Source organism: Erpetoichthys calabaricus, chromosome 1 (assembly GCF_900747795.2).
Source record: "Erpetoichthys calabaricus chromosome 1, fErpCal1.3, whole genome shotgun sequence".
Taxonomy (NCBI): domain Eukaryota; kingdom Metazoa; phylum Chordata; class Cladistia; order Polypteriformes; family Polypteridae; genus Erpetoichthys; species Erpetoichthys calabaricus.
In genome coordinates, this window is record NC_041394.2 from 144185951 (window position 1) to 144208291 (window position 22341).

General features: G+C 37.3%; 1 protein-coding gene across 7 annotated transcripts in view; it reads right to left on the reverse strand.

Moving 5' to 3' along the window:
* abcc9 (ATP-binding cassette, sub-family C (CFTR/MRP), member 9) overlaps positions 1-22341 on the reverse strand; it is a 254037-nt gene that overhangs the window by 73081 nt on the left and 158615 nt on the right. For all 7 annotated transcript variants that reach the window (XM_051923339.1, XM_051923323.1, XM_051923326.1 and 4 more), the window contains 3 exons: positions 9374-9454; positions 4205-4342; positions 1373-1498 (listed from right to left, as the gene is read on the reverse strand). In XM_051923339.1, coding sequence (XP_051779299.1) covers positions 1373-1498; positions 4205-4342; positions 9374-9454 — 345 coding nt within the window. The remainder of the gene's footprint in view (positions 1-1372; positions 1499-4204; positions 4343-9373; positions 9455-22341) is intronic.

A 22341-nucleotide genomic window follows, 5' to 3' on the forward strand; every position in this document is an offset into this window, starting at 1 on the left:
AACAATTAACAATTGTAATTGTATGAATGTAAACATGTTACAAGACATTTATTAGACCATAAGGCAACGCCTTTTTGTTGGTCTAAAACTAAAACTGGAATAAAAGAGGATACTCAATTTAAATTATGTAAGTGTAATAAAAAAAAGTAAAAAGGTGCAGCATATTAGCCTGTTGAAGTGAAAAACAGGGTCATTTTTTAATTTGTAATTTTGTGGATTTAGGATAGAAATTCAAGTCTGTTCACTGTTTCTACCTTTGGGATGTTCTGTGCCAGGGTAAAATGCTGTCTCCTGTCCTAAACACATAACATAAGAGGAAGCTGGTGGTAGGGAACCACAGGCACCATTTGGACAAATACTGACCCTGAAAAGGATGATTTGTGGATATTCCAATGTGCCAATGATAGTGATAAGTATTGCAATATATAAATAATGGTTTATGTACTCTGCAATTAAAAAACTAATAGAATTAAAAAGTGATATATATATATTAGGAATTAATATTTATATATTAGGAATATATATACTTACTGTTGTAAGTCGCTCTGGATAAGAGCGTCTGCTAAATGATGTAAATGTAAATGTAAATAAATGAAAGACGTGTGTATGGAGCAGTCCACTACAGCCACTAGATGGCGCATGCTTGCACTTTTAAATTTTTTTGGCACTTGCATGTACCTCATTTCTCACTACGAAAGACTTGTGCAAACAGATGAAGAAACACAATAAAGGAAATCGTCATGGCTCAGCAACGTGCAACGTTTTCAGTAAGAAATTGAGTATCTGGAGGTATTTTCTTGAGGCAAAGATTAATAGGAATAAATCAGCAATATGGCTAAGAATAACCAAGAACAAGAATGGCTAAGAATAACCAAGAAGATAATATATGGCATTGCCAGTGTCTTCTTACGAAAGCCAGTGGGGCAGCAAGCACAAGGTAGGCCCACGTACTCTGCACTGGACATTTCTTAAGCGTTAGCTGATGCCTCTCCAAGTTCAGGAATATTGTAAAACTGCTAGGGAGTCTTCGGGTTGTTTTTTGTCCAGAGGACCACATGCAGCTAGTGTATATATAGTGAAACTCAAATGAATCAATGAAATGTATGATTAATCATTGTTAAAGATAGACAAGGTTCTACTCTTTATTCTGCACTTGCTAAGCACACAATTAAATTACTTTAGAAGATGTTTGAATTAACATATACAAATAACAGAATATAGTTTAAACTTGAACGGAATTAATTCCTACTGTCAATTCCATATTAGTATTGTGGATTCTTTTGAAGAAAATGTGACAAGTATAGATCACAGTCAAATTAGACATTGTTTAGAATTCTTAGAAGTTTGAAAATAAAAGAAAGAGAGGACTGACCTTCTCTAGCTCTTGGTCCTGCCGGTTCATCAGCGTTTTCCAGTGCTCATAAAGCTCTACATCATTGGTTTGAATGTCTTTAAGAGTCCCTTCACGCAAAACAGTGCCATCTTTCATGGCAATGATCTAGAAAAATATTTTGTAAAATATTACTTTAAGCAACAATTCAAATAGTCAGCATTTCTAAAAACAATCAATCCCTTCACTTATGTAACTATTGTTTTGTGACTTCTACAACACATATAAAGAATCTGCAGTATACTGTATATTATTCCTCCAGACACACTTCGTTATTTTCAAGTGCAAAGACCACCACTATGAAAATTAGCTAGGTACTTCCTTTGAATCTTCAGTAAAAAAAAAAAACAATTTAACTGAAAATAGTTTTATATACTCTTTGCATATCTTTGACATACACAGTTCTTGAAACTGTAAAATAATGCAGTTAGAAATCTAATTTTATCTGTGAAGCACATTACATGCTATTTAAATAATTACATTTTGGTGTGAATAGTGAATGCTGTTTTCCCTTCTATTTATAGTGTTAATTAACAGAACATGAAGGACATGACAGGATGCCCCAACACCCCCCCGAAAAAAAAAATATATACATATATACTGAATTTACATCTTGTGTGAGGGACCTGATGTGGCATCCTTGCTGTAAGCCGACCACGAAAATAACTTTGAACCACATTCTAGTTGCTGCCTACCAAGTGTCAAGACTAAATAAGGACACTGCGCTGCTACTGCAGGCCTTCATCCTACAAACAAGTATTGCTTAAATAAGATGAACAACCTTCTCTTAACAGAGCATTACAGTGTCTCAATGTATCTCTTTGTGGAGTATCTTCATGACATTAATCATAACATACACTAATATTTTAATGTTTTGGCATTGCATACAACCTCTGAGGCTGGGAAAAAAAATCAAGACACAAAAAAAGCGTAATTTGTCATTTGTAAGATTAACATTTTGTGTTTCTATTAATAGAAATAAATTATGGGCCAGTTGAGGTTATAACTGGTATGAGAACAAATCAGTAAATTCAGATATAATATTCTGTATATGAGCATTTACTGAGATGAAATCATTGGTACTTTGAGGACGAATGGAACACATCTTCCAATCTAAGACACTTGCTTTTTTATCTTGACTGACAACCATTTTTGCTACAGACAATATGTGCTGTATACCCTATATACTATACAGTATGTGCCAAATTAAAATGTAGTTTAAATTAGGTTCAAAAATAGAAATAGGAAACCTGTTTGTTAGCTTTGATATGATGTTAAAAAGTGAAGTAATACAGAAATGAAAAGTCACTGTCAATTCCAAAAAATAAGATGGTAGCACAAATATCTAACAATGTTTTAAATTGTTAACTTTACCTTTTTCTAATTTTCTTGAGCTTTTGGGCATCAAAGTAAGTATTTCTGTTCAGTGGGAAAACATGCAGTGAAAACTAAGATGTATTTATAACTTATATTTTGCGCAATAAAGTTCAGAATAGATACTGTACATGTGATGTTGACGTCATTAAAAATGAAAACAGAGGTGTTAAGGATTAATTTAAAGTATGACATATCTGCCTCAATGTTTGTGTGCCTTCACTGCAAAAAAGTATCAATGCGACAATAAAAAAATACTTTCAATTAATTGTAGTAATTAAGGAACAATTAAAACAAAACTAGTCAGACCAATCAAAATTTACAAAATATATTTAATTTAATTGTAGGTAAAACAGAAACTTTCCATTACTGTATATACTGTATATAAACACACACAGACATTCTTAATGGTCATGAGCTGAGGTACAATAGCAGGATGTGAATATGGCTATTGAGGATGAACTGTACTGTGCCATGAGAACCGATGGAGAAATGCTAGTTCTCCTCAGATGTCTATGAAAGTGGAGGCACTGGTATGCCTTTTTGACAAGGACCAAAATGTGATGTACCCACTTCGGCTCATCAATGATACTATAGTCACTCAAAGAAATGTAAAGCTGTTAACCCTCAACAGCATCCCCTCTGATGCAGATGGAAGTGCAATCAGCCTTCTGCTTTCTGAAGTCTATGACCAGCTACATATTCATAAATGGATTCTAAGCTAATATCTTGAATAGTCTTTATTTTGTTTATAGGTTTAATTAGTAGCAGCTGCAGAAGAAGAATCAGCATGATGGCAAGCACTGCAAATGGTAAAAAAAGGCGCTGTGAACTTTCTCTTTATAACACTTGGTGTTTTAAAATGCACTTATGGGGAAAAGACAGTATTGGCAGGTAGGCTTTCGCACAAATAAAGACTAAGGATATGATATTTAACAGTGATGGCTTAATATAGTGAGGTTTATGTATGTTTTATATGTTTGCCAATTCCTTTTCCCTTGTGCTTGTGTTGTCCCTTTTTCCTCTCCTAAGTGTTTGATGGTCTTCTGTTTACTACACATACATTATGCTGATTTAAGCCACTGGCACATTTTACTACACCCCTATATTTAGAACACCTAGAAATTCATAAGGAATCTATTAGTAGTAGTAATGGTATTGTCACACAGAATCTGCCTTTTTATCTAAAAGACTTAAAAGAAGAAACAGAAGAATAAAACTGGATAAAAATAATTAAACATTGTCAACTTCCTTTGAAACAAAAGGAATGTCATTTTTAAAAATTCCTTATTTAGGTAATTGGTTATTATTGATGTGACATAATGGTTTGTGTTGCTAGATGATTGCATGGAGACTGCAAACACCTACTATGAACCTAACTGGTGCTATAGATCAGATGCAAATCTATTATAAAGTGGTAATTCCTTCTTTGATACTCACCCAGTCTGCATGAACCAGGTACTGAAGTTTATGGGTTACTAGAACTACAGTCCTCTTATCATCCTGCAGAAATTTCAGTATGCCCTCCTGCATCAGGTGATCACTCAGGTGGATGTCCAGTGCTGAGAAGGGGTCATCCTATTGAAGGATAATTGGGAAGTAGCAGATTTAAACTTTACAGGTCAGCACTACTGTACATTTCAATTCTATTTTTTGTAAAGCACTCTTCACTGTGTGTAGCCTTAAACCGTTGTAACATTTTAAATGAAATGATGCACATACAGTACATAAAAGTACAAATTAGTTTAAACAAACAGTAAAACCAAGTAATATCAAACTGATCAACTGAATGGAATCTTGAACAATATATATTGGATAATATTTTTGAGATACAGGCTGTAGACGACAGAGGAGAGTAAAGCAAAAACTCGTCATTAGAATCCCAGGGAAAATAAACCTCTCAGGGCTCTGTGGTTATTTACAATGCATAATTATGTGTAAATTCAGGCACAGTTACCATTATGGACACTCAGGCCAACTGGCTACCTACATCCCTCCTGAGCATTATACTGTATATTATTATAGAAGACAAAGTATTTTCATCTTTAGATTCATGCTTGGATTCCACATCTTCAAGTATCATCAGTTTGCTGATGACAGTTTCCTTTCAGTATTGCTTATCAAATCTGCACATAATAAAACCAAATGCACCCTTTGTATACACATTTTCAGAATGTCTTCTTTCATTCTGTATCATTCATTAATTTTTTTCTGTGATTTTACTCCTTATTAAATCATGCCATCAGTGCACTATTGTGTTTCCAATTTTTATAATGGGAACCACTATTTTGGCCTTTTTTTTAAGGGCCATTGGCAATGTTGTTTATGAAGACAATGTCCAAAGCCAGTCACATGGTCAATTATCAATATTACACTTTATTTTTTTAAGATGCCAGCATGTAGCATCTGTTGTTCAAAGTTTGCAAAAATCTTCAAACTTTAGGGGAAGTTATAGGAACCTGAGAATTTTATATGACTTTGTCAGCAGTGCTTTCTGGTTATTCCTGGTTTCAGACCCCTGCTTGTTTATTCAAGTATTCATTATTTTGCTTAAAATGATCTAATGATCTTTACTTTAAAAAATGCCACTCAAACTAGCAAATTTTTGAAACAGGGAAATTGTGCATATTTATTTGCCACATCTTATGATCAGAGACTGTGGAAACTATGAAGACAAAATGTTTAAGACTTCTACCCACATAGTCTTGGTCCAGTGAGTAGATAGATGAAGGACAATAGGCTGGAACATAGATGATTTATTTTCATTATACTCAACTGATCATTATTTATCATAAAATCTTTTATAGAGAATACTATAAATACTAAAAATTAAATTTACAATTAGGGATGTGCCAATACCATTCAATGGTACTTGTATCACTGCAATATTACTCCCTAAGCAATTATGCTTGGTAACAGTTTCACTTTATGTCTTTTTCCAAGTACTAAATAAATACTGGAATCCAGGTTCTGGTGCCAGGAACAGGTTTGTGGACCCCTGACCATCACACTATATGAACTTGCTGGACATCTCATTTTAAAATTATGGAAATGAATATATAGTTGAGTGCAGCTATAATAGCTTTCTCTCTTCTCAGTAGGATTTCCTTAAGATTTAGTGCATATATGAGAATTTGTGCCCATTCAGACAAAAGAGCATTTGTGAGGTCAGGAACTGATGTTGAATAAGAAGACCTGGCTTGCAATCAGTGTTACAATTCATCCCAAAGGTGCTCTGTAGGGTTTGGGTCAGGGAACTTTGTGCAGGCAAAGTTCCTCCATGACTTAATGAACCTGACTTTCTGTACAGGGGCACAGTCATACTGGAACAGAAAATGGCCTTCCTCAAACTGTTGCCAGAAAGTTGGAAGTACACAGATGTCTGAAATGTGTTTGTATGCTATAGCATGTCACACATGTGCACATGGGAGGCAGCTAAAGGGCCTAAATGAGAGTACAGTGATCCCTCGCTATATCGCGCTTCGCCTTTCGCGGCTTCACTCTATCGCGGATTTTATATGTAAGCATATTTAAATATATATCGTGGATTTTTTGCTGGTTTGCGGACAATAGGTCTTTTAATTTCTGGTACATGCTTCCTCAGTTGGTTTGCCCAGTTGATTTCATACAAGGGACGCTATTGGCAGATGGCTGAGAAGCTACCCAACTTACTTTTCTTTCTCTCTCTCTTGCGCTGACTATCTGTGATCCTGACGTAGGGGGTGTGAGCAGGGGGGCTGTTCGCACACCTAAACGATACGGACGCTCGTCTAAAAATGCTGAAAGATTATCTTCACGTTGCTACCTTCTGTGTGCAGCTTTTAAGTATGCTGCCTGGTGCTTCTCATACTTAAAAGCACGAAGGGCACGTATTGATTTTTTTATCTGTCTCTCTCTCTCTCTCTCTCTCTGCTCCTGATGGAGGGGGTGTGAGCTGCCGCCTTCAACAGCTTTGTACCGGCGGTGCTTTGCATACTTAAGAGCCAAACAGCCCTATTGATTTGTTTGCTTTACTCTCTGTTTCCTTTGAAGAGGAAGATATGTTTGCATTCTTTTAATTGTGAGACAGAACTGTCATCTTTGTCTTGTCATGGAGCACAGTTTAAACTTTTGAAAAAGAGACAAATGTTTGTTTGCAGTGTTTGAATAACGTTCCTGTCTCTCTACAACCTCCTGTGTTTCTGCGCAAATCTGTGACCCAAGCATGACAATATAAAAATAACCATATAAACATATGGTTTCTACTTCGCGGATTTTCTTATTTCGCAGGTGGCTCTGGAACGCAACCCCCGCGATGGAGGAGGGATTACTGTAATTCCACGCCAGACCAGGGGGTAGCAGAGTACACTGACTTTTTATCTCGCTTCTCTACAGACCAGTTACAGAAAATTCCACCTGGCCCTGATGATGCCACTTCCGGTTCTGGCCCCATTGAAGACACCACTTCAGGCCCCAATGATGACATCACTTCCAGTACAAGTCCTGATGACACAACGTCCGGTTCCGGTCCCATTTCCTTCTTTTGCCTTTAAAACCGCCTTCTTGACATTCTCAAATCAGTTCTGTTGTGGATTCTAACATGTACTATCATTATTCATCCAATTTTGCAGCCAGGAAAACAATATATGGGTGGCTGCCCCAAACCTTTTTTGTGTGATTTTGTCAAGTTTATGACACACATTAACAGTACCATTCACTGGAACTATGAGGCTTAAACCAATTCCTGAAAAACAGTCCCAGATCTTATTCCTCCTGTGCCAATTTTTACAGTAGGCACTATGCAGTTTAAAAGGCACCCTTCTCCTGGCATCTGCCTAACCTAGATTCGTCCAACAGACTTCCAGATAGTGAAGTGTGATTATTCACTCCAGAAAACAGATTTCCATTGTTCTAATGGCAATGGCACTTTTCTTTACATCATTCCAGGTAATGGGTGCTATTGCGAATGGTAATCTTAGGCTTGTATGCAGCTCCTCAGCCTTGAAAACCCATTTTCAAGGAAGGGCACCAGGTGAACCAACGACAGGGTCATGCGTGCCCGAGGCTTATTGACGTGTGGGGGGAGCGAAGGTAAGCCTTAGTGCTGGAAATGAAAGAAAGGTGTCAGAACACGTAGTTCATCACAGATTGCTCAAGGTTCAAGGTGTTAACTTGGCCTCCAAATTCCCCAGATCTTGGTTCAATTGAGAATCTGTAGGATGCACTAAAAAAACAAGTCCAATTTGCAACTTACGAGATTTAAAGGAATTGATGCTAACGTCTTGGTGCCAAATACCACAAAAGACCTTAAGAAGTCTTGTAGAGTCCTTGCCTCAGAGGATCAGAGCTATTTTGGTGGCATGAGCAGGACCTACACAATATTAGGCAGGTAACTTTAATGTTGTGGCTGATCAGTGTATATTTGTTGCTGAAAATATAGCTTCATTCTTCTCTTTGTAATTAAAGTTTTCATATTGATACTTGGCAGTGACATACTGTAAGTACTGGGTATCACTACTGATTGTTAAAAAAATTGTATTTTGCATCCCTGTTTTTGAAAAATGTAGTAGTAGTAATCAAGAATGTTAAAATAAGGAATTAAAAGCATTATAGACAATATTTCAAAGTATGCAGCACAGCTGCAGATCCAGGCTCTGGTCTAGTCACAGCTGGACTACTGCAACTCTCTGCTAGCAGGACCAGCATGTATCACCACGCTACTGCAGATGATTCACAATCTAGCAGCACATCTGGTGTTCAACCAGCTGTGGTGTGTACTTGTCACTTCTCTCTTCTTATTACTACACTGGGTCCCTGTAGTGGCACATATTAAGTTCAAATCCTTGATACTTGCCTAAAGAGTAGTCAGTGGGTCTGCACCTATATATATGGAGACACTTGTGAGATCCAATGCTCCTTCTCGACCACTCAGATCCACTGATGAATGGCATTTGAGGATGACATCCCTGCGTGGTACCAATCTCAGTCCATCCTCGTCACTGCCAAAAGAGATCCTACTCTGCTGGGTCCTTGAGCAAGGCCCTTAACCTTCAATTGCTCCAGGGGAGCTGTACAATGGCTGACCCTGCGCTCTGACCCCAAGGGGTATGCGAAAACTAACAAATTCCTGATACAAGAAATTGTATAAGGCAAAATAAGGAACAAAAAAACAAAAAAAATATATTGTTTCCACTTGTAGCTCCTGGCTGGTGGAATAAACTCCCCACCTACATTTAAAACTCTGACTCCCTCAGTGTGTTTAAAAAGCACTTGAAGACTCGCTTGTTTTGTGAATTTCTATCTAACTGATAAATGCTAGGTTTTGTAAATCTGGGAATTGTAACTATATGTTGTTCTTAGCTTTCACTTTTAATAATAAATTGCATACCCTTGTCCTGTAACACTTGTTCCCAAACTCCCAAACAGATGTTATTCAATAATATTGACTTCTTATGTAAGTCACTTTGGGTAAAAGTGTCTGCTAAGCAAATGAATGTAAATATAAATGTAAACATACAGTAGATACCAGTAAGCCACAGCAACTGTGGAAGCAGAGATAATAGTGATACATATTAAGCATTTACAGTTAATTAGATCAGCATTGTTAATAAGAATGTCAGTGTATCTTACCAAAAACACAATATTGGTATTCTGATACAAGGCTCGTGCCACACAGATCCTCTGTCTCTGACCACCACTGAGGTTGATGCCCTGTAAAAGGGAAATTATTTCCAGTTACGTGATTGCAATAGACAGGAGAATAATTTTGTACTAAAATGTTTTAGGAATCCAGACGTTTTCCCAATGTAGACCACACATTTTATAATACAGATGTTTATCATTTATTCCAAAGTATAATGTCACTTACTAGTTTAAAACCAAATATTAATATAACACAATGTGGTCTAGAAACAGACCAGAGTGGAAAATACGACTAGTTTGTTTGCTTGAAATGGTAACTAAATATACTGGTGGACACGTTGCTCTTCGCATAAGCAAAATGTTCCTGTCAACAAGTTTTTTTTTTCTTTTCTATACTCTTTAACTGGCAAATGTCTGTAGATCTCCATGGTAAGTGTGTCTTTGCTTAGCTGTTTTAACCTGTTCAATGGCCACTACATCCAGCACATTTTGTGCTGCCATATTAAAATCACATAAAAGTTCATTTACAGAAGAATCAACCGGTTTCCCACACTTTCACTTAATATATTCTGAGAATTCTGTGACTGCAGCTGAATCATTTCTCAGCCTCCTTATTATTTCTGTTTTCTGAGATATACATTCAGAGGTCATAGTAATGTCAAAAATCAACAAAAAGAGGTTTGATATTGGAAGCTGAGTACCCAATACAGTAGGCTAAATGCAATGTGTGATAATAAGCTCTAGGGTGTGCCCATACACATGTGTAGGTTTTTGGACAAGATGTTCCAAAAACAAGACCAGAAGGTTGTTGTAGTATGTAAAACAGACCACTAATATTCTAGATGTATTCATGTTTCGCAAATGAAACAGAGCATCCAGTTTCCCTTTTGGAAATAATTTTAGGGAACGACCGAGGGGCTCCTCATAACTTTGTTTTGGGAATACTGAACAAACAATTTTTATTAACCATTACTTTTTCGCTGGCACTTTTACAACAACAATAACAACAACAATATTTATTTATATAGCACATTTTCATACAAGTGATGTAGCTCAAAGTGCTTTACAAGATGAAGAAAGAGAAAAAAAAGACAAAATATAAGAAGAAAATTAGGTAATACTAATTAACATAAAATAAATGTAAGGTCTGATGGCCAGGGAGGACAGAAAAAACAAAAAAAAACCTCCAAATGGCTGGAGAAAAAAAAAACAAAATCTGCAGGGGTTCCAGGCCATGAGGCCGCCCAGACCCCTCTAGGCCTTCTACCTAACATAAATTATATTAATCAGTCCTCATGGTTTTCAGGCTTCACAAGGAAGAATTTGATGATGATGGTCATGTGGACGTCTGATTTAATCCATCAATGTAGGGATTGCAAGGTGCTTTGATCGGGCGGTGGTGGCGCAGATCACCACCACAGCAAATCGGAAAAAGAATAGCAGAGAAAGTAGGAGTTAGTATGGAGTTTGGAGCCACAAATAAAAAAAGGTAATTAAATGCATATACAAAATATAAGGGTTAAACTAAAATAAAGCTATGAGAAAGCCATGCTAAAATAATGAGTATTTAGCAGTTTTTTAAAGTGCTCCACTGTATTAGCCTGGCAAATTTCTATCAGTAAGCTGTTCCAGATTTTAGGTGCATAAAAGCAGAAGGCTGCCTCACCACTTCTTTTAAGTTTAGCTCTTGGAATTCTAAGCAGACACTCATTTGAAGATCTAAGGTTATGATCTGGAGTGTAAGGTGAGAGGCATTCCGAAGTATAGGATGGAGCGAGATTATTTAAGGCTTTGTAAACCATAAGCAGAATTTTAAAGTCAATTCTAAATGGCACAGATAACCAGTGTAGTGACATTAAAACTGGAGAGATGTGCTCGGATTTTCTTTTCCGAGTTAAGATTCTAGCAGCTGCATTCTGCACTAGTTGCAATCGATTGATGTCTTGAGAGGAGTGCGTTACAGTAATCCAGTCAACTAAAAACAAAAATGTGAACTAATTTCTCAGCATCTTGCAAATTATAAGAGATTTAACTTTACTGTATTTCTTAAGTGAAAAAATGCTGTCCTAGTAATCTGATTAATATGTGATTTAAAATTCAGGTCAGAGTCAATAGTTACCCCTAAATTCTTTAACTCCATCTTGACTTTTAAGCCTAATGAATCAAGTTTATTTCTAATACCCTCATTATATCCATTTTTGCCAGTCACTAAAATTTCTGTTTTCTCTTTATTTATTTAGTTTGAGAAAATTACTACTCATCTATTCAGAAACACAAGTAAACAATAAGATAACACAGAATATTAAAGGGAATTCATATAAATGATTAATGAAAGAGAAATATTTACACACAGGAGAGAACATAAGTTACATATACAGTAGTACAGGAAATGCAAAGACACAGAATTATACTAAGCATGTGTCACAAGGAAAAACTAGAAGGATGTATTCATCTTTGACTAGAAAGAGCAAATCATTAACACAGGGATACTTTATGTAATAAATATAAATCAAAATAGAAGGTATTGATTACAATGTCAATTGAATTTACTTGTAGGAATGTGAAAACATACTGCAAAATGTCTGATTAGTTTTTAACATTTAATTCCAAAGCTCATTAATTATGTAAACTATTAATAACATTTTTGTAAAAACAAAAAAAGCAGAACAAACATCCAGCAGCCATGGATAGAAAACAGTAAAAAACACCACATATACTAATTTCCCGAGGTAAATTCTTGAGTGACAGCATTATTCCTTTTCCTGGCTAAAACTATCTGTATCGATATTTTAGAAATTGCAAATTTTATGTTGATGAGCTGAATGAACACTGCAAAGTTCAGCAGCACAGTCTCTGGAGACACATGCTTCAGGTTTGTTTTCAGAGACATGGTGGCTGTTGATGGTTTTTTTTTTTTGTCCATTTTTATGACATCGAACTGCAAAGGTGGACTTGTGCATGTAAATGGGGTCATTTTAAGAAACCAGATTTCTTCCTTAAGCAGGTTACTAACTTTATCCCGATTTTGTGTCTGCATGTAAACTCATTGACTGTCAGTGATGTCCTCCAAGTTAGGAAGATGATATTAATTAATTTAACAGTGCAGTCACAGTTAATGTTGCCTCCCAGATCAGAGAATTCTACAGTGCCTATATTTATGAGCCGGTCAAAGCCACTTTAAGCAGTATTGTTTCAGTACTATGGAATTTTACAAAAAATTTACTTCTAGTACGATAAGATAAGAACGGCTTTGTAACTACTTTTGCCAGCACATTACAGAGAAAAGGCAAGTTTGAAATGGGTTTAAAGCTACTTATCACTTAAGTATTCCCATTCCTCTGATTACAGCCAAAGCAAACTTGGCAGCAATACACAACTTATCTATAGGAAGGTCACAGGCTACATTGTGACAAAGAAAGACAGGCCCATTAGTAAACTCCAGAAAATTGTAGCAGTCTGTTCCATATGTCAGTGAAAAGCACAGCTATGTAAACTTCTGAGAACTACTAATGTATTTAGCTTGGACATGAGGTCATTTAGAGTCCAGGGTTAGCTGTGTATTGTGTCACACTCGTCTGCTTGGGAGATGATTTCAGGGCTCTTCTGTAAGAAATTCCACCCTAAACCATGTGTTGGTGCTGTCACTTACTTCCCCTTCCTTCCTTCCTTCCTTCCTTCCTTCCTTCCTTCCTTCCTTCCTTCCTTCCTTCCTTCCTTCCTTCCTTCCTTCCTTCCTTCCTTTTATCCTCATACCTGAAGACTGTCTGCATGAGGAGCCATCATGACATTTCTGGCTCCAGGGACTTGGATCCACCACTTCCGCCTAGGAGACTTTAGACAGAGCACCACCACTACACATCAATTGACAGACTAGTGTTTGCAAAGACAAATTGTGGTCAGACAGCTTTTTGTAAACTTTGTTTCTTTACATCTAATTAGACAGGGCTCCTCCTGGAGGTGCCTCAAGTGTTTATTTTGTCTTGTTTCTTTTATTTACAATTGGGAAAAGGTCTTGAAATATGGTTGGATGATGGTTAAAAGAACAAGAGGTTTTTAAACAATTTTCATACTGAGGCAGTAGAAAGACAAAAATGCACCAAAGTTTACTCCAGGGTTTCAAATCTCATTCACAGAAAAGTCAAACACTGCAAGGATCCTTTCAATGAATGAAGTGCAATGGCTGGGAAAAAAGCAATGTCTGCACTTCTTTTTTCAATTTATTGCCACCTGAAAACAACTATTTTAAAAACTAGGCAACAGTGATATTGATTTTAGGCAATATTTAAATGAAAATGCCCCAGTAAAAATTTTGTTCTAGAAGAAATATCCTTACTTTGGTATCTGCTGAAAATATTGCCTTTTAAAGAGCATCAGCATATTTGCAAAGGGAAACAGCACAATAAGCCAACTGGCATTTCAAGGGAAATACTTTTACTTTTTATGAACAATTATATACATTTAGAACTAAAGTACACACAAAACGAATACCACATCTCATAAAAATATATATTTATGCGCTAAATATTTCATATAGGAAAAGATAAAATACAATTACAGTTATTTCAAATGCCTCAACTGATATCATTTCACAATCACCCCAGCTCTTTCTTGGAGAGATATCACAAAAATACATACATTATTTTTCTATATTCACTTTTATCCAATCAACAACACTGTACTCTGCTACCTATGAAAAAATACCATATCTGGTCCAGAGTAGGAAGCTGATGACTGACACAGAACAAAGATGATTATTTTGTATAGGCCATTAACTTCAAAAATAGGACCACTGAACAAATACACATCTTACCTTAACCTTAATGTTAGCCATATAGCTAACTCATATCAAAATGCCATCATTTTATTATAGTTAAAGACCATGCTAAAAATGTAACAATGTAAACTTATAGATTTCTGCTTTATTGCTGACTTCTAAAATGAAAAGTTCCTTTCATTTCCTAGGCAGATTTTTTTTAAACTGAGTTTCAACTCAACTCAGTTTTATAGATCCTATAAATGATTTTACAGCTCCCTGGAGTAATGGATTTTTTTTTCAAGAGAAGCCTTCATTAAAAGTGACAACAATAATGTGAAAAATACATTTAAGCACAAATATTTTACTCAGACTACATTTCACCTGTCCAATGATCCATCATTCTGTTTGGTGTACCCAGTTAATTCAGTTTTAAGATTCACTGGAAATACTAGATACAAGGTAAGACAGGGCACTAATTCATAGCAGGCATATTCACAGGCCTCTCCACACTGATTTATGTTAGATCAAGTTAAAAATTACCAGTTATTCTAACAGGCACATCTTGTGGGAAGAAATCTGGATAGCCCAGAGAAAAACCCACACATATAACAGCCTGACCAACATTTAAAATCGGCCTCCTACACCAAAAGGCAGCAGCATTTACCACCATTTTCCATAGGAAAAGTTTAAAAATTAAAATTAATAAAAATTAGAACAAAGTTAACATATTGTATCTAATATTGCATAATATTTCTTCTAACCCCTACAATGATAAAGCATGAGAACCGGGACCTCTAATTGAAGCCAGCTGTTCAATTATTTTCCTTTAGTTATTTTCATAATAAAATAATTTTCCTAATTTGTTTAATTTTGCAACAAAATGCTGGAAATATTGCTGTTGATGCTGCTGCTGCTGACCTCTACAGGATGTATACTCTGTCAGTTTGTGTGTTTTCCCAAACTTCTTGCCTGCCCTGTAGATATTTACCCACGCCCTGTGGAAGCATCCTCTCAAAGGCGATTCAGGAACTTGAAGAGCATTCCTCAGGGAGAAACAAGTCAGATTTATCTGAAATCAGCCTGAAAAAAGAGATTTTATTGTGCACCTCTGCAAAACTGATTTTTAGATGCGAACGCTGTTGACTAGTTATTATATACTGTAGTGTTTTTCATTGTTAGGTTAGGTGTATTAGGCGTAGTAACCTGGAAGCTAGAAAATTGTCTAAAGAAGCCAGAATAATCCTCAATTGTGTCTGAAGAATGATGCCTAGTCTAAAACATCTTTATTATTTCAGTTAGAAAGGAATGAGGCAATATTTCTACTAGCAGTGAATGGTGTCATATTTCTCCACTCAGGAACTTTTACACCCTTTTGTGTATCTTTGGTTAACTAATTCCTAAGCAGATAGCCATTCAAAGAGACAGAGCAGACTCAGCAGGATATAAGCTGTGAATGTTGCTGGCACCATTGTTTAGACTGTAGAAGAGACCACTGGGGAATGCATAAAACATAATCTTTGAAAAGAATCTTTTAAAAATTGTCAAATCAAGCAAGCAAATGTTTAAGAGAAAGAAAAAATAGAATAAAATAATGGATGCTGCCAAGGGTGAACGAAAATAAAAATAAGTTTTCTTTGCACTGTTTAGTACTTATTCTTCCTGTGACTGTGTGGGTCATGTTCTCTAGTTTTTCCCTAGTTTCTACAGGTTGTGTACGTGAGTATGCCTCATGACTGATACTTTGCAAAGGGTTTGCTTCTTCCTTGTGACCAATGTTGCTAGTTTAGACTCCATACCCTATGACTCTAAGCTGAATTAAGGGTGTTAAATAAAGTATGGATAATTAGGGGTCACAAAACTGATATTAACATTCTAGAGTGAGAGGAGTCTAGCCTCTAATCAAACTTTTTAAATAAAAACAGGAGCAGAGCCAAACTGCCTTAACAAAACCAAGCCAAATTCCATGTTCACTCAACAAGGGATCGGCAGCCAGCAGCCAGCAGCTATTCAGCCCCTCTGCAATGGCTTTCTGTAGCTTTGAACAAATATATTATATGATTTATGAATAATGGTTATTTTTGTTTTATGCTTATTCATTTTTGTTACACAGTGGTTAATCTTTTCATAGGGAACACTTCTTAATTTCTTTGAAAAAAAAAAATGTTTTAATATTTTGTTCATTAAAATATGCATCACATCCTGTGTTGGCACACTTCTAGGCACTTTTCCCCTCAGGTGGCTAATATGCAGTTCTGACCTTCGGTAAGCTATCATGGATAAATCCAGGAAAAGAAAGGTGTCAGAGGAAAATGGAGTGTTTAATTGTGTATGGAGATATTTGTTTGTTTTCACTGCCAACAATGCTGGCTTACCTGTATGCTTGGTATGTAGTGACAAATTAGCAAACAACAAAAAATCTAATGTTGAAAGATATTCATTTGCTGAAAAATACCAAGCTGGAGATGAGCAAAAAAGAGCAATTGTTGAATTGCTACGGCAAGCTGAGCAGAGCAGATGTGCTTTCAAGAAGTGGATCAAGTCTCCAAATTCAACTACTGCCCCTAGTTTTGTGGCAGCTCAAGAGACAGTAAGGTATGGGAAGCCATTTACAGATGGAGAATACATAAAAGAATCGGTCATTAAAATATCAGAGCATCTGTTCTCAGAGTTCAAAACCAAACATGAAATTGTTCAGAAAATTAGAGATATGACTCTTTCTGCAAAGGTCGTCAAGGATAGGGCTATTAAAATGTCAAGAAACATTACTACTCAGCAAACTAAGGACATCAACTCAACTCCAGCATATTCAATCACCTGTGATGAGTCGAGGGATGTAAACAATATTGAGCAGATAGCACTGTTATGCAGATATGTGAACTCGGATGGTCCACAGGAAGAAATCATTGAGTTGATAATGCTAAAAGGCTAAACACGGAGGGAGGAAATTTATGAAGTTGTTAATAATAAATAATAATAGTACATTTTATTTATATAGCGCCTTTCCCATGCTCAAGGCACTTCACAGAGTCTTAGAAAAAAAAACAGCAGGGTATATGTAACATTAGATACAAATGTTTTCCTAAATAGAACAATGAAACAGATAACAAAGCATTAAATAGAATAAAGGACAATAAACCAGAGTAAAATACTAAATTCAATACTAAAAGAAAAACCTAACAAATAACCTAATTTGTGATATAACAGACACACAAATTATCCTGAGTTCCTGGACAGAGAGGTAAACTGAAAGAAAGGGCAGAATGTTAAGTTAAGTTAAAAGCCTTCCTAAATAGATGAATTTTAAGTTGTTTTTTTACAAGAATGAATGGAGTCAGCTGATCTAATTAATTTCGGGATGTCATTCCAAAGCCTGGGTGCTATGGAGCTGAAGGCCCTGTCACCCACAGAGTGCAGGTTAGTGTCAGGCACAACAAGATTACCAGAATCAGAGGACCTTAGTATGTGAACAGGAGCATAGTGATAGAGAAGGTCACTGATGTAGTCCGGTGCAAGGCCATTTAAAGCTTTGTAGGTTATTAATAGAATTTTATATTCAATCCTGTAAGACACAGGGAGCCAGTGAAGGTGAAGCGGGATGGGTGTGATGTGCTCACTGTTGCTGGTTCGTGTAAGGACTCTTGCAGCAGAGTTTTGAATCAATTGGAGTTGTGATATAAGATTAGAAGGGGCACCTGCCAGCAGCAAGTTACAATAATCGATGTGGGATGTGATGAAAGCATGGACAAGTTTCTCAGCATTAGAAAAGGAGAGGGATGAGCGAACACGGGATATGTTACGTAGATGAAAATAGGAAAGTTTCTTAACCCCTTCACCGCCCTCTGCCGGATATATCCGGCACCGCTGTTTTAATGCTAACGCCATACTGCCGGAATTATCCGGCACATTTGCCTGTGGTTATATGAATGCCTGGCAAGTAGTATAACTGACGGTTTGGCGTGGGTATTATTACTACGTTGTATTTCGACAAGTCTGTGGTTGTTTTGGCCGGTCATGTGACGTGATTCGCATGTAACAGCTGTGAATATGGCGAAACGTAAACTGACTTCAAGTGAGGCTTTGCAGGCGATTTTGGACAGTTCTGATCATGACTGTAGCAGTTCTGAAGAAGATTTTAGTGACAGTGATGAGCAGCAACGTGCGCTGCACGATATTGTGAATGAAGACGCATCAGATGACGGCGCTGAGTGGGTGTATCCCCAGCATCTCAGCTGGGCTGCTGCCCGTGGTGAACTACCTTTTCTGCATTCGTTTGAGGGAACGTGTGGCTTTATTGTTGATGTAAACAATTACACTGCTGAGCAGTTTTATGAGCTGTTTGTGTCACCTGATTTGATTAGACATTTTGTTCATCAGACAAATCTGTATGCAGCACAGTTTATTGAGAAAAATCCTAATTTACCTCCACATTCCCGTGTTCGTGCTTGGTTTGACACTGATGAAAACGAAATGAAAAAATTCATTGGGATTTTGATGTTGATGGGAATAATCAGAAAACCAGATATTGAGATGTACTGGTCTACAGATCCTATGTATGCAACACCTATTTTTGCAGCTGTCATGACACGTAACCGATTCTCTTTGCTGCTGAAATTCTTTCATTTGAATGACAACAGAAACGAGCCAGATAAGAAAGATCCAAACCGCGACCACTTGTTCAAGCTACGTCCTTTGATTGATCATTTATTTGAAGCATTTCAGTTGCCCTACATGCCAGGACCGTCAGTTGCAGTTGATGAAAGTTTATTGTCGTGGAAGGGCCGCTTACAGTTTCGACAGTATCTACCATTGAAAAGGGCACGGTTTGGTATCAAGATGTTTTGCTTAGCTGAGAATTCAGGTTACATTTATAGATTTCGTGTATACACTGGCAACTTGCACAACATTTAGTGGTCAATACTGCTTGAATAAATGTAAAAAATGTAAAAAAAATGTAAAAAAGTAAAAAAACAAAAATTGTTCAGATTTCGCCTGGCTTGGGGAATATTTAGGGCGTTGGCGGTTAAAGGGTTAATGTGGTTTATGTTGGCGGAATAAGAAAGGGAGGAATCAAAAAATGACACCAAGGTTCCTTGCATCAGAAGAAGGTCTGATGAGAACACCGTCAAGAGTGACTGAAAAGGAGCTCATTTTCTTAAGTAGCGCTTTAGGGCCAATTTGCAGGAGTTCAGTTTTGTTGCAATTTAATTTTAAAGAGTTCTGCTCCATCCAGGATTTAATTTCACTGAGGCAAGTTGTGAGCTGAGAAAACTCTGATGAAGTTGCACTTTTGACATTGAAATAGAGTTGAGTGTCACCTGCATAAAAATGATAACCCAGTCCATAGCTACGAATAATATGGCCAAGGGGAAGCATATAAATTATTAAGAGAAGTTGGCTGAGGACAGAGCCCTGAGGAACTCCTTGTGTGACTGGCGCCGAGCTGGATCTGCTGTTGGCAAGACTAACAAACTCTTGCCTATCAGTCAGATAGGACTTGAATCACTGGAGGCAGTGCCAGAGATACCCAGCATGTTCTGCATTCCGGACAGTAGAATGTCATGTCTGACAGTGTCAAATGCTGCACTGAGGTCTAACAGAATTAATATGCTGGTTTGTCCAGAGTCTGCTGCCATAAGCAAATCATTGGTTACCCAAAGAAGAGCAGATTCACAGCTATGCTACATCCTGAAACCAGACTGAAAGGGTTCCATCAAATTATTACAGGTTACTGTAAGTACTTGGTGAGCTGGGAGGCTACAACACACTCAAGAACTTTTGACAGAATAGGTAAGTGGGAAATAGGCCGAAAATTGTTAAGATCATCACCATCAAGACCACACTTTTTTTAACATGGGGGTTACAGAAGAGATTTTAAAAGTGGCTAGCATAAACCCAGTGTTGAGGGATGTTTTGATTATTGTCATAACAATCAGGATTATGGCATTAAGGAGGGATTTAAGAAGTGTGGTGGGGATGGGGTCCAGTACACAAGAAGTTGGCCTCACTTTACAAAGCAGGTCATTAACAAATGCCGGTGTGACTGGTGAAAATTTAAAAAAGGAGCTGGATGGAGTGGGAAGACAGTGAAGGATATAAATGGATGATGGATTTATGTTAGTTGAATTATTTAGATCTTTAATTTTATTGCGGACTTCAGTAGAGGAGGAAATTGGGCCAGATGCAGGTTGAAGTAATTTATTAACTACAGAGAACAAAACCCTTGGGTTTTCATGGCCACTTTCTATTATTCTGCCATAATGTGTGTTCTTGGCTGCAGTTAGTGCATCCCCGTAAGCCCTTTGATGGTCAGAGAAAGCCTGGATATGAAAAGTGAGGCCAGTCTTACGCAACATTCTGTCAAGGCATCGGCCAGTTGCTTTCATAGATCGTAGCTCTGAATTATACCATGGAGCTGAATGCTTAAAGGAAACCTCCTTATGTTTTAAAGGAGCTGTTTTATTGAGTGCTGAATGAAGGGCTGAGTTATAGTGGTCAACAAGACTATCTAGTGTTGATGGAATAGGTGAAGACAGAAAAAGATCAGAAATGGATCCAGCAAGAACAGAGGGACAGATATTTTTAAGGTTTCGGAAAGAAATTTGTCGTTTACAAGTAAGAGGAGGGAGAGGTAATGAGACAGTTAAAAGCAGTGCTTTATGGTCAGAGAGTCCCAAATCACTGCTATAAGTGTTGCCGACAGATAATCCAGATGTGCAGATCAGGTCCAGCAACTAGAGAGCAATACTTATCTGACAGTAGCAGAGAAGCAGCACAGCACAGCGGAGAAGGTGATACGGGAGGATGGGTGGCGCAGATGAGTGGCAAGCAGCAGAAAAAGCATAGTAGGAGATGTTACAAAATGCATATGAAGATACCACAATTTGGAGGTTCCAACATACAGCCACATACATATAACGCTGGGTATTACAGGTGGGATCACCCAGAGCCGCATCCAGCTGAGTGTAAACCTCAGATCATTTCCTAGCCATTAAGCACGTATAGCAGGAATCGAGAGCAATCCAGTGTATAAATTATAATCAAGAAGACAGAGTTTAAAAAGAGAGATCATCCCCGGCTCATAGATCGTCACGGTGCAAAGAAATGTCAATAGGGCTCATCCATTATGCCACAGAAAGATACGGTTGTCTCCAAGGCTGCAAACCCAGTCAAGGTAAAGTCCATAAAAGTAAATCCAAATCAACACAGTTCGAGTCAATTGCATCCATGAACTATACATACAATAAAAAAGTGAACAATTGCAAAAAGTTTAAAGCAAATTGTAACGAAAATTGTTGATAACAGGGAGGAGCGGCAACAACATGCATGCGCCAGCGTCCTCTCCAATGTTGCTGACATTTCACTGCATTTTGCACCCTGAAGCACCATGCACTCAAGTATTTTCCATGGAATGTTCTGAGGTGATGAGTCTTGTTATTCAGACAGTGAACAAAATAATGGCAAACAGATTAAACCACCAACAATTCTGTTCAGTGTTAGAAGAAGTCAATGGCATGGCACATATTCGGATCTGTTGCTGCACAACAAAGTCCAGTGGCTGTCCAGGGGAGAGGTGCTGAAATGATTTTCTGCCTGTCTGGAACAAGTGAAAACTTTTTTAGAAAGTGAACTAGAAGATTCAAATTGGCTGGAAAAGTTTCACTTCATTGTGGATATGACAAGTCACCTAAACACGCTGAACAAAACTTTCCAGCGGAAAGGGAAGGATGGCCCTGCAGATGCTGGAAGATGTTTTGCCGTCTGAGCAGAAGATAAGTGTTTGCCACACATGTACAGAGAGCTACGCTCTCTAACTTACAGCGTGCAATCAATACAATGCAAACTACACTTGAAAAAAGATTCAGCGAGTTCAGGAACGAAAAAACACATTATCCGTTCCTGTCATGCCCCTGGACATCGACCCATCCCTACGGAACTTGTCCACATTCCCCAGAGTAAGTCAACCTGATCTTGAAATTGATGTGGCTGACATAGCTAATAAACATGTTTGGGTGTCTAAGTTCAAAAGCCTGTCAGATGATTTCGAAGATGTAACCTATCAGATGTCTACTCTCACTCAAGAGCACAGATGGAGAGATACTGAAAACCTCCCCAAACCCAACAAACTTCTGTTTGAAACACAGCGTTCCATTCCTAACACGTATTTAAACATGAAAAGTATGCATTTGGAGTCTTCTCCATA